This window comes from Amblyomma mixtum, chromosome 3 (assembly GCF_055824585.1).
Source record: "Amblyomma mixtum isolate Tamu chromosome 3, ASM5582458v1, whole genome shotgun sequence".
Lineage (NCBI taxonomy): Eukaryota > Metazoa > Arthropoda > Arachnida > Ixodida > Ixodidae > Amblyomma > Amblyomma mixtum.
Window position 1 is genome coordinate 199,864,611 of NC_143014.1, and position 12,193 is coordinate 199,876,803.

The window sequence follows — 12,193 nt, forward strand, 5'->3', positions numbered from 1 at the left end:
AGAAATTTCGGAATTTAAAAGACTCCAGTAAATACGCGTAATCTCTATGAACTGTGCTATAAGTATTAGTATCAGCATCGGCTACATACCAGGAGGGAAGGCTTTTCTTTTAATCTGAAAACAAAACAAAAATTTAAGGCTATGGGAAAAGGCCGTTGCGCCTGGTTTCGGAGGGCGATAAACAACTCCAACGATATTGTTGGTTTGTTTGTTTGTTTGTTTGTTTGTTTGTTTGTTTATTGGTTTCTTTCCAATACAAGGAAAAAGGAAATACAATATGCCGCATTCAAACTGAACAAAAGGTGCCTCACACGCAGATGAGCTGCGAGTGACTGATAGAAGGTTGATGAATCATAGTCCGTTCTTAATATAAAATACTGAAAATGCTGCGGCGCAACCATGACAACACAAGAAAGAAAAAGTCAACATATGCGTGCTTGTGTGTTGTCTTTCTTGTGTTGTCCTCGTTGCGCCGCAGTATTTTCAGTCATGCACTAACTCGCCCCACAGGCCGTCATTCTCAATTATATAAAATACCCTTAATGCAGATGTAATCATTGAATACCGCGAAATAAGCACATGTTTGCCGATTTTTTGGCGAAGTCTAAGTGACAGCAACGACGTTGAGAGTGCCTTTGTTGTGATAAAAATTCTTTAATCTGGTGTAGGTTTCCCCTTAAGCTGCGTATGCTAAAATTAAAACATTCGCATGCTTATGTTCATGCAGATTTCAGCACATTCACGTTTAGTGAACAACATTCTGGTACACCATGTTGTAACGAAAGTCAGTGGTTAGAAGGAAATTATATACTACTTGTGCGAGGCCTTCTTCGCATGTCAGATGAAGAACCGTTGAATTTTCCTGCTTTCTCATGAGCATTAGGCCATAAGTAATATAATAAGCGAATCGGCGATTGTAAATTTTCGTTCGTATTTTAGTTTAAATCATGAAGAGATAACGAGGTTTATTTGAAAAGACAGGCAGACAGGTCAACCTGAATCGTGAAGGGTTTCTACAAACTGCGTGACTTTTGTTTCGAAGGCCACCCTGGTCCGGATAGGGTGCATTATTTTATTTCGAAAATTCCGTTAGGTGCCCACCGCGGTGGTGACCCGCCGCGGTGGCTCAGTGGTAAGGCGCTCGTCTACCGAGCCGGAGTACCCGGGTTCGAACCCGACCGCGGCGGCCGCGTTTCGATGGAGGCGAAACGCAAGAGGCGCCCGTGTGCTGTGCGTTGTCAGTGCACGTTAAAGATCCCCAGGTGGTCGAAATTATTCCGGAGACCTCCACTACGGCACCTCTTTCTCTCTTTCTTCTTTCACTCCCACCTTCCTCCCTTCCCTTACGGCGCGGTTCAGGTGTCCGCCGATATATGTGAGACAGTTACTGCGCCATTTCCTTTCCTCAAAAACCAAGTTACATTTACATTTTAAACCGCGGTGGCGCCGTAGCTGTTGTTCTCGGCTACTGAGTCCAATGTCGCGGGCTCGATCCCTAACGCTGGTACTGCGCTTCGATGGAGGACAAATGGGAAAGCATCCGCCTGCTGCGCAGTGTCAGTGGACTTTGAACAACGTCAGGTCCTTTAAATTACCCAGAAGCACCCCAACTACGACGTCCCTCATAAGCCCTATTTTTGTATTTGCTCGTAAAAATCCACCCATCCAATTCTGTGGAGTGTTCCAAAATTATTTAGTTTTATTTATTATTTAAATATACTGTCAATCCACAGACGGATTGTAATAGAGGTGGGTATAAGAAAAAAAGAAGAAATTTTAGAGTATTGGTAACAAATAATTATACCAGAGACAGGGGGGCACAATCGACTGGTCACATTATTACAGGACGTGTCTAAGGATATGTACAAGGAATTGAAGAGGCAACACAGAATACTTACTGTGTTCTAAAAACACATATATAACAATGGTAAGTACAGAATCGGTAAAATTAGGATAATAAAATACACGCAAGAAATGAAACACCAAACACTGAAAGCAAAATGTTCAATGTAATAATGACACAGATATCATAAAATAGTTTTACTCTGCGTTTGGCCACAATAGCGCTTCTTCTACAAGCCGGGTAAACTTGTCAGGCGAGCTCTGTTGTGCTTTGTTGTTGGTTAGTTTGCAGCATGCACAGTCGACTAAAGAAGTTACAGGATGTGACGGTCTATGGAAGAAAAATGATTTCGGCGCAGGAACGCAAGTCAATCTCCTTAAATGCCTTCTATTATGAAGGAAGCGTGCTGGCACTGGGCAGCTAGGCGGCGTTGTGGTAAATTGTTACCGAACTCACATAGCCCATAAACTTTTGCTGGCAACTGTAGATGTTAGCTTGCAGTTGTGCGAAATATATCCCCTGATTTGTTTATCGGAATAACTTTTGCAATGTTCTACTCAGCTTCCAGAATCATCTCCCGCATATTAATGAAGAAACTTGCTCGCTGGTTCTCTATACAGTTGAAAAAATCTAAAAGAGTTCAGAAATTCACCAGGGCCGCTAACTTTCCTTTTCTGCCAAAATCAAGAAAATAATATGATATTCCTTTTCGCCATTTTGTTGGAACACATAGAGCGCTCTTATATTCGTGGCAAGACGAATAGGGCCGCTACAAACCATTGCCACCGAAGGAACCGAAAGGGCTGGTGTATTACTTTTAGCATCCCCTCCAGAATTTCTGAGGTTGGTTCAGGATAAAGGATTGCAGCGAAAAATTCAGGAAGTTTTTTTTATAGTACGTACTTTTCTGTTTAATATCCTTCGCAGCAATTTTATTCTTGAATCCACTTTTTTTGCATGGACAATAATCCCTGGGTCTCTTAATTATATACTTGACGTGGATTGTATCCCGTGGTACACAAAAACGACTTGTTCTGGATATCTTTTCCACCCTTAGGACGAACTTGTCTTTACAGCGCATCACAGCAGATTGAAATTCAGTCTGTACAACGTCCATAATTGAATTCCGTCCCACCTGACGCAAAAAAACGTCGCTTTGTATCTTCAGCGATTGTCAGGAAGGATGTGCCTGGGCGCTAAGTGCTCTCCGGCCTAATGTTCACCGTTTCTGGATGTCTCCATTTATTCATAAGTTGTTACATTTCTGTATAATTCATACTATCATCGTTGCACTGAATCATCATCCTACGACAGATTGCTGGGCATTTGGCTCCGCTGATACAGAAAAAAAATATCGGGCGACAATCAAAGATCCTGTGCACTTCAGTGCTAGCTTGCCTCTGAATCTTGCCGCCCTGTGATGTTAGCGGTGAATGAGGTGGTTAAGCATACGTTAAGCATACATCCACGAAGGAAACTCGCAGCATCTTTGAGAGTCTGTCGCACAGCGAACACGCAAAGCCGAATAGGTTGGCGCTGAGCTGACGCTCCAACGTCTCAGTCGTGCCACCGTGGTTCCCCTGCGGCATCCCTCATAGCCTGAGTCGCTTCATTTGATTTCTTTTTATTTACGTTGCTCAAGTGACAAGAATTATAGTCAGTGTTGGTGAGCATATCAGTGTTTGCGCACTAATAACTACTTACCCAAGACTACAGTGTACGCATCCACGCACTTCACATCAATGAAAGCCAGTCAACTGCCCGTGGCTGACGTACGGGCAGCGTACGGCGGGCGTTTCTCAGCGGGTGGTCAAGCGTCCGCTGTACGCTATAGCATCCGGACGTGGCGAGGAGGAGGGGCGCGCGTTTTTTCGCGGCCGTCGGCACCTCGCGCACGTTCCGGTATCGGCGCTGCCCATCGATATTAGCAGTGCGTGCCGACCCACATTTAGGTGATGCAAGGCGCCAGCCTCGTTTGATAGGACGATTGCAGTGGGATTTGTTTAAGGATGTGAAAACGCCGCACCACGTCACGTGTGGCAGGGAAGCCCGAAACCAAAAAAAAAATAAAAGTGATTACGGAAGAAAAACGAAACGGGCAGAGAGGAAACGCGGGGCCGAGAATTGCTCGAATCCTCTTTTGTCTAGGGACAGCGGAAGTAGGTGCAAGGACAGGTCGCCACTGCGTCGTTCCTGCAGCTGTGCAGTCCGCTGTAGCCGGGATTTCATAAACACCCATCGTTGCGGTTGCGTTCCGTGTCGCGTGTGCAACAAGCAGGCGCTGTACGCGTGTAAACTGCCGTTTGTAATTCAGACTCACGCGTATCTTTCGAGCGCGTGGCCGCATGCATATGATGGTTCGCAGCGCGGAATATAAAACAGTGCTTTCACGCCCTGCTGTCCCACTGCGCGGTTCTCTCTAGTGGCGACAGTGCGACACCGCATCCGCCAGATTCGTCATGGCGCGGTGTTGGAATGAGCGCGCTCAGTTCACGCTGAAACTGTGTAGGCGAGAAGTTCCGCCGGGGACACCCGCTGAGCTCTTGTGTAATTGCTGGCGCCAATGCAAAGCAGAGATCATTTAAGAGTGGACGAAAACGTGGATTATTTCAACAGAATATAAGCACAATAAATGCACGCTCTGCTCACAAAACCAGCTCGCCATTTCTGTCGCTGTCTCAGGACTATTCAGTTTTGGCAAGAAATCCTCCAGACATTATCACCAAGTTGGCGGGCCACAAAGCGCTAATGAAAAAAAAAAGCATTTTGCAATGTCATGGGTATCGTTTCATTGGTCACTATTGTGGCCATTTACTGCCCCTGTTTCAGATTCTTTCAGCAAACCCTGAAAAAGCGAAACGAGCAAGTGTCCACCCTCGTGCCACCTCCTTCAACTCTGGTCACCTCGTGCGTTGACTTTTATCACAGGAATATTATAAGCCTTTTCAGAAATTTACAGCGCACTAGGTTTATTGCTCCTGGGCCATGCAGTGAGGCTTGTTTCATATCGCCTGCGCTACAAATCTCTCGAAGGTGAGAAAAGCTCTCGTCCTCACTCGCGCAGAGCTTTGGGCAGCCACGGGTGCTGGAGAGTACCACTACACGGCTAAGACACGAACTCCTTGGATGCATATTTTTGACAAAGAATGTACGACCGTGGTCGCAAATGACAATAACGAGACGAAAAAAGCACTTTTTCATTCTTCTCTATTTTGATGTCGACAGATATATGTACAAACAATCTAGTCGCGCGGCGTCATTTTTCTGTCCTCCTTGTTTGATCGGAAAAGACGTCATTTGCATGAAAACGTGAGCTGAAAAGGAAGGACGGAAGCTTCAGAAGAAAAAAAAAAAGATGTCTGTAGTACATTGCTAGTATTTTATAGTGTGGTAAGTCTGACACGTGAGCAAACAGATCCAACTAAGAAGGAAGAAACAGGCACAAGCACCGACGTTTAAAGAAGAAAATTGGTAAATCAATAATAATAATGTGCATGAGTTCAAGTTGCAACGCTGTGAACGAAGTGCGAAAGCTGGCGCGTGCTCTGGCTGGTCCGCGCTCTGTGCCTCACAGCCTGTGCGGCCCACCTGCTCGCATTGCTGAATTCAGCAGGTCCACCCAGCGCACTCGAGGAAACCATCCTGAACGTCACCACGCATTCAAGAGGTCGGCGTCACGAATAAAGCTGAGGAGGTGGCCAGGAGCCTCCCTTCTTTGTGCCCAGTGACGCCGTGGGAATACAACTGAATAATGAAGCGCCAGACACCCCTCAGAGGAGCCCCCCCCCCCCCCCGCCCTCCGATAACGGCGTCGTCCGTTCGTCATGACGTCTTGGTTAATCCTCTATGGCGTGGCATCGCAGGTGGCTGGTAGCCGCCTCCGTGAAATTGGATGGACAGCGAGGTCATGACATTCGGTCAATGCAATTGGCTGGGGGGGAGGGGGGGGGGATCTTTTGAGGGGTACGTGTCTGCCGCTTCATTCTTGAGTTGTATCCGACTATAGTGGTGCCACGCCATTATGTGGCGCCGCTTTGCGCCGTGGTCTGAAGAAGAAAACAGGTGCTCTGAAGCCATTTAGGGCTCTCCAACAGATAAAACGCCATGTAATAACGGTATCGGCAGGGTGGTGTACAGTGGCGAAGTAAACAGTCTTAGCTTGCCGCACCATGCTTAAGTCTGTGCTCACCGCGTGCGTATACGATGCGGCAAGGTGACTTCCTTTCGAGAGCATTTGTCGCGCACAGCTGCTGTGAAGCAATGTTATACAGTCAACGACATATCTTTGCTCTCTTGACTCTATATAAAACTAAGCCCACCTTGGTTTGGCATTCAAGTTTTGCTCCGTCCTTGTACAACGTTTTTGCGAACTGTCATCGCCTTGAACCCTCAGTTAATCACCTTTTTTCAACTTTCAATTGAAGCACTTTGCAGTATAATAGCCTCATGTGGACAAGTAACCGCTGTTTGCTATCAAGTCTCAGACAAACGGTTGCGTGGAATGAAATGCGACAACGCTCACTCACTCAGATATCATTAGAATGAAAAAATGATTGAGGTATATAAACTATTCTTTTCAGTTCAAGTAGTGCAGGCCCGTAGATGTAATTCAACTGTATGATTCAGTTCACACAGGTCAAAATGAGACCGCACTAGGACGGGGAAAATAAAATAGTTTTTTTTTCTTGCCCTGTCTTCGTGCTGTTTTGCGTCTGTATGTATCATATTAGTTATTATCATTACGCGACTGCCCAAAGCTGCACTGCATCGTTCGTTTTAGTTCTAGGAAATTTCTGGGGCGAGAGCAGAATCCGAGCTTTATTTGACTGATGCCAGAAGAGACGAGAGTAAGTGCCACGTCAAGAACGCACAGTGTACGTAAGGCGTGAGTATCGTGTTGTGAAATGCTCAACGCGTGGCTACCTCTCCACGCTCTGTGTGCAGTGGTGGATGCCATGGGCCGTCCGCCGGCGGGAATCTTCGAGGGCACCATCACGGACTTCGGTTCGTTCGACCAGTGCCTTGAGACACGCGCCCAGGACTCGTGGGGCGACGAGTCCTTCCGCGGCCAGTACTGCTCGCTATTCCTCAAGCCTAACATCGACACCAGCCGACCCGTCAGCTTCCTCAGGAACAGCCGCAGGGTAAGCATATCTCTCGCGACTCACGAGCGGCGCTGCATGGCCACACCGATGCCTAAACACAGCACTCGTTCGCAGAACTTGAGCCGCATTATGAAGTCCATCTGGTTCCCCGGGTTCCGGCTGGGCATCTGTGTGCCATCCGCATGCTCCCGGAACGACATCGACGTGCTCATCAAATCCGGTGGGTGCGAATCATTCGCACAGTACGCATGAATCGCTGCGTTGTCTGTTGCTTACCAGTACGGCGTAACGCGCCACACACGGACCGACTCGCACTGCTTAGTAACGATAGCAGCATTGGACTTAGTCCTTATTCAATCATTCTGTGTGGTGCTCAAGCAATGCGAGCCTGTTCCGGTGGCCGTAAGTCCGCCTACACAGTCAAAAGGTTGCGTTCGACGAGGTAAAAGCTGTTTGATGTCAAAGATTACAGCGAGAATAGACGTGCCGCATCAACGCTACGGCTTGCAGCAACGGGTATAACACCATATCTGTTAGCCTTCCAAAACAGAGACGATATCAAACAAGCTGGAGCTTGTAGTTCCAGTTCTTCTAGCGAAGTACGCGTTTGGTCATAATCTTTTCGCCTTTGATGCGTGTTCTGTACTGTGAGTGACTGCCAGAGCTACAGATGAGCGCTTCTTCTTCTTCCTCCTCCTCTTTGTAATGGCACATACCCACGTGGGGGGATGAGCGCTGGCCTGCCGCCGTCTTCGTCTTTCCGCTTCGTCTTTCATGGCAGTTGGTTAAACCTACTTTGGCGGAAAAATCCCTCAAGTAGCACGTACTATGGCGTAGCGTATGAAAGCAACGACCGTTCTTTCTTCTCTATCAGTGTTCCAGTAATTTCAAAAACTGATTCTTCTCCATCAGTTCTTGGCGGCAGGTGGAAGGAGCCTTAAATTTAAGCAAACGATAATATCGAGGATTGGCAGTGTGAAAGCTGGCCCAAAAATCCACATAAAGAAAGAAGAATCTAGCGAAAAAAAGCCTTTGACCTCACAGGCTCGATCTTGACAGCTGGAAATGTCCATCGGTGAAAACGACTTTCCGATTGCCACGATGGCTAAGAGCTCATCAATCATCTGTTAGAGGAACGGCGGCCAATGTCCCAAAAAAGAAAATAGCATAAAATAAGAAGGCGGTATTGCCTTTAACGTCAATGTCACCTTCGGTGGTTTTGCACCGTCTGCTGTGCAGTGCGGGCGGAGAATGGGTGGAAATATGGCGCTCTAGCCCCATAATGCAAATCAAAAACAAAGTATATTCTTCCCTAAGTCAAGCTTGGTGACGTCTCATCTTCATTCTTTTCTGAGTCATCAATGACAAAAAAAGAATCAATTAAATAAAATTGTAACTTAGTCTTACGTTCGGTTGGTTGGTTTATGGGGTTTAACGTCCCAAAGCGACTAAGGCTATGAGAGACGCCGTAGTGGAGGGCTCCGGAAATTTCGACCACCTGGGGTTCTTTAACGTGCACTGACATCGCACAGTACACAGGCCTCGAATTTCTCCTCCAAAGAAATTCCACCGCCGCGGCCGGGATCGAACCCGCGGCTTTCAGGACAGCAGCCAAGCACCATAGCCACTGAGCCACCGCGGCGGCTGGGTCTTACGTTTGATTCAAGGGAGTAAAAAGGGCGAACTCAAAGAAAAAAATAATGACAGGTCGGTTACCACTCTACTGCTAATAGTCGCGCGTGATGTTAGATGTGGCACTGTGAGAGACCTGCTTCATGTACGCATACCAAATTCAGCATCAGTCGATTCCGCGCTTCAGAAGGGATCGCCTAATTATGGATTATAGCCTGAGAAAAGCAACGCGTTAAAGCAGAAAACATGCCTCCTGCATTCAAGAATTTGTAAGAAGTGCAATTGCTCGCTGGGATGTGTGCAACTTGTGCTAGTGCGGTAGCAGCAGCAGCGGGACCGGCTTGCAAATAGCCCGGAGGTGAGGCGTTTCGACATCCTTCTCGCCCGATATAACAGTCTATAGAGGGTTTTAGCATATCGCAGACGTATGGAGTACTCATGCGCAGGGGCATGTGTTCGCCGGCGCGTGGTACACGGTAAGGTACCGTCACTGTTTAAGGTACCGACCACCAGCGCACACACACTGACGTTCCCGATGAGGCAGCTAGGATTGCGCGCAGCTGGCTGCACATGATGCCATCTGGCGCCCACAGAGCGATCTGCGCATGCGTGGTAGGTGGTAAGTGGTGGCGGTAAGAGCTATGTTAAAAGTCTCAGATACTTTTAGCATAGCGCGTACCGCTACCTCTTACCGTGTACCGCGGCCCCGTCACTGCGCATGCGCTGATTGGTCCCGACGCGGCAGGTTTGCGGCCTGTTAACTCTGTTGACAGGAACAAGGCGCCATCTGGCGCCCTCGGGGAGATCTGTGCATGCGCAATGGCGGTAAACGTTAGAGGTACGCGCTATGCTAGTAGTACGGACTTTTGCATTAGGGGATCCTATCAATTAGGGGCATTGTGGGTCGCCAGTGCGCATGCGCTGGATAGGCGTTATTGTTCTCTGCGGGCGCGTACACTCATTCTTAATGCCTCTAGTATCTATCATCGCTTTTTATGGTTGCGTAGCCGCTCAGCAGCAGACGCAGGGCACCGACTCTGCTCCTGGCCGGGTGGGACAGAGAGCCGCGTGACACGTACGCTGCCGAGCGACGTACTAGTACATGGCGAAATATACATTTCGCTATAGGCAAATGTATATCCAAGGAATCTGAAGTGATTTTTTCGAGTCTCAGTGTCGGCCCATCCTTAGTGATATATTTCTAGCCGCGCAGGGCAGAATCATAGCGAAAAGTCTTCCGACTCAAGCATCGTCGGGTTCGATCCCGGCCGCGGCGATCGCATTTCGATGGGGGCGAAATGTCGGAGGTCTGTGTACTGTGCGATGTCAGTGCACGTGAAAGAACTCGAGGTGGTCGAAATTTCCAGAGCCCTTCACTGCGGCGTCCCTCATAGCCTGAGTAGATTCAGGAAATTAAACCCTACAAAAAGCAAAAACCAAGCACCGTCACAGTGTTTAGGTTCGTGGACGACTTCCTAGCTGCTTTGGAAGGCCCCATTGAGATTTTCGAAAAAATTCCTTTATATGCTTTGAATACGTTTCGTTTGGAGGTGTGCTCACTAGTATGGCTGCATATTCACATAGTTTCGGCTACACGCGCCGGTAGGGCAGGAATTTGTAGGCGCTGCGACGAACAGAATCGCGTATTCAGAAATCTTAAAATTGATCTGCGCATTAATAACGGTTCCGGAGAAGCAGCTTTGAAAACTTTTACTTAGTTACGTTGAGGCACAAGCAATATTGACCCCTACTCTCTGTTATTTGTGGTCTTTTCTTTCCTTTTTTGGGCTATACAGAGAAGATGGGCCTACGCCAGCTTGAAATCAGTGTGACCTGGACGGACATACTGGTTTGAAACGCCAGCAGTCAGCGCTGAAAGAGCGCGCGCTGGTCGCGTCGCGTAAACCCGATATTGTTGTTGCACTGTGCGCGTAGTAACAGGGAAGCAGATTTGATTTCAATGCCGGCACATTTCAGTGGCAACAGGAATTAGTACGCGGCGCTGAGATGCAGAATGATACGAACAGGCTAGCGCATGGCCAGCTCAACGGAGGGGATTGGACTGCCCGGAAGCGTTTCCGATCGTCACTGCAAGCTTGCTTTGTGTGCCAAGAGGAGGCGTCACTCTTTGTTGGGACGGATAATATGTCGTTACGATTCCCGGTACTTTCTATGAAAGCTATCTTGAGTTGAAACAAAGGGACTGAAGAGCCATTCTGGTAATATAGTTCCGCGGGGGAAGTTTAAGCTCACGCAAGGGGGTGTCCCTGGTTATTCTTGTTTTCACCAATCGCACGTAGTGAGAGTCAGCAAAGAGCATCTCCTGTATAACCTCGTACGTCGAGTCCGTCCAAGATTCATTGGAAAAGGGTCTTTATAAAGTGCCTCCATGGCTGTCACTCTGAGTGATTCTGTAGAAGGACCAAAAGATAGAAAAAGATTCCCGAGCCAGGAGTGAATGAAGCCTTCCGACAAAGCTGCTGTGTATGGCGTGGCCACCGCTGCGTGCCTGTGCAAGCTCAGAGCTCAACACCGGGAAGCTTCACAAGGTTGCCTCTGTCGGCTACGCTTGAAAACATACGTAGCACCTGAATAATGGAGAGACGGCTAGTAATATGAAAGTCGCAAAAAATATGAAGGGTCAAGGCATGTACGCTTGAGTGCCTGAAGTCGTAAACAATGCACGAAGAAGGAAAATAAAATAACTTCAGACACGCTTGTGTATAGAAGCCGAGCGTACAGACCCAAGCGAAGACCATTTGAATGTGAGTGCTCTTCGGCTATTTTCGTCCGGCGCCCGCTGTTTTGACACCGACTTTCCTACCGGCGAACTTGGACGTACTGGCGTCTGGAGGTGGCAGGTAAAGGTGACAAGAACCCTCGTAAACACGGCCTTGCGCGTGGAGAAGCAACAGCTCGTCGTCGGCGCATTGGCGCAGGTTCGGCCTCGCCGTCTTTGACACATGCAATACATTTCCTCGCAAGCAGAGGGGAACTGCCACTGGCGCCCATAACGGAGGGAAAAGATAAAACAATAATGCATGCCTTTGTGGTTTGCCTAGGGACGCGCGCCTTCCGCGAAGACGAGCGCACGTGCTCGCCCGGCTGTACGTCGGCTGGTTGCCGGCGCTCGGCGCGGCCGCCGGAAGCGCCTTCGTTTCCGCGTACGTTCGGCGCGTGGCCTTGGATCCGCATGGTCGCCTTATGAATCCAATTTTGCCGCGCGCACTAGCTGAGCGAGGGAGGCCGCGTTTGACAGCGGAAACTTCGCTCCTGATGTAAGAGCCCCTTTCGGCCGTCCCCGCGGTGCTCTTAATGACGACGCAGCTTTCTCCGGCTTCGCTCTACCGCTTATGCTGCTCCTACGTCTTCGCTTTCCTTTGTTTTTTTGCACCTCTTCAACCGCACAAGCGCTCAGCCGTCACTTCGGCGGCGACAATTTCTGTTATTGCCCGCAAGACCCGCAGTGTAGCGCGACGTTAATTTAGCCCAAACTTTGCAGGGATTTTCCCAGCCTCTAAATCTTATTCGTCACGCTATGTGAACTTACTTGCGTTGGTTCCTCATTTCATTCTGAGAAGACAAAGCATTAATCATAAACTCTCCGCGCGGT

The 12,193-nt window shown here is 48.5% G+C and overlaps 1 protein-coding gene across 2 annotated transcripts in view; it reads left to right on the plus strand.

Annotated features, from left to right (window-relative positions):
* The window catches only part of LOC149353272 (nose resistant to fluoxetine protein 6-like), a 76,020-nt gene that overhangs the window by 32,340 nt on the left and 31,487 nt on the right, over positions 1-12,193 (plus strand). The window contains exons 2-3 of one of the 2 annotated variants that reach the window (XM_089582441.1): positions 6,788-6,987; positions 7,063-7,168. In XM_089582441.1, the coding sequence (XP_089438567.1) occupies positions 6,788-6,987; positions 7,063-7,168 (306 nt within the window). Of the gene's footprint in view, positions 1-6,787; positions 7,169-12,193 lie in introns of both variants that reach the window. The other variant, XM_089582439.1, reaches the window with a different exon arrangement.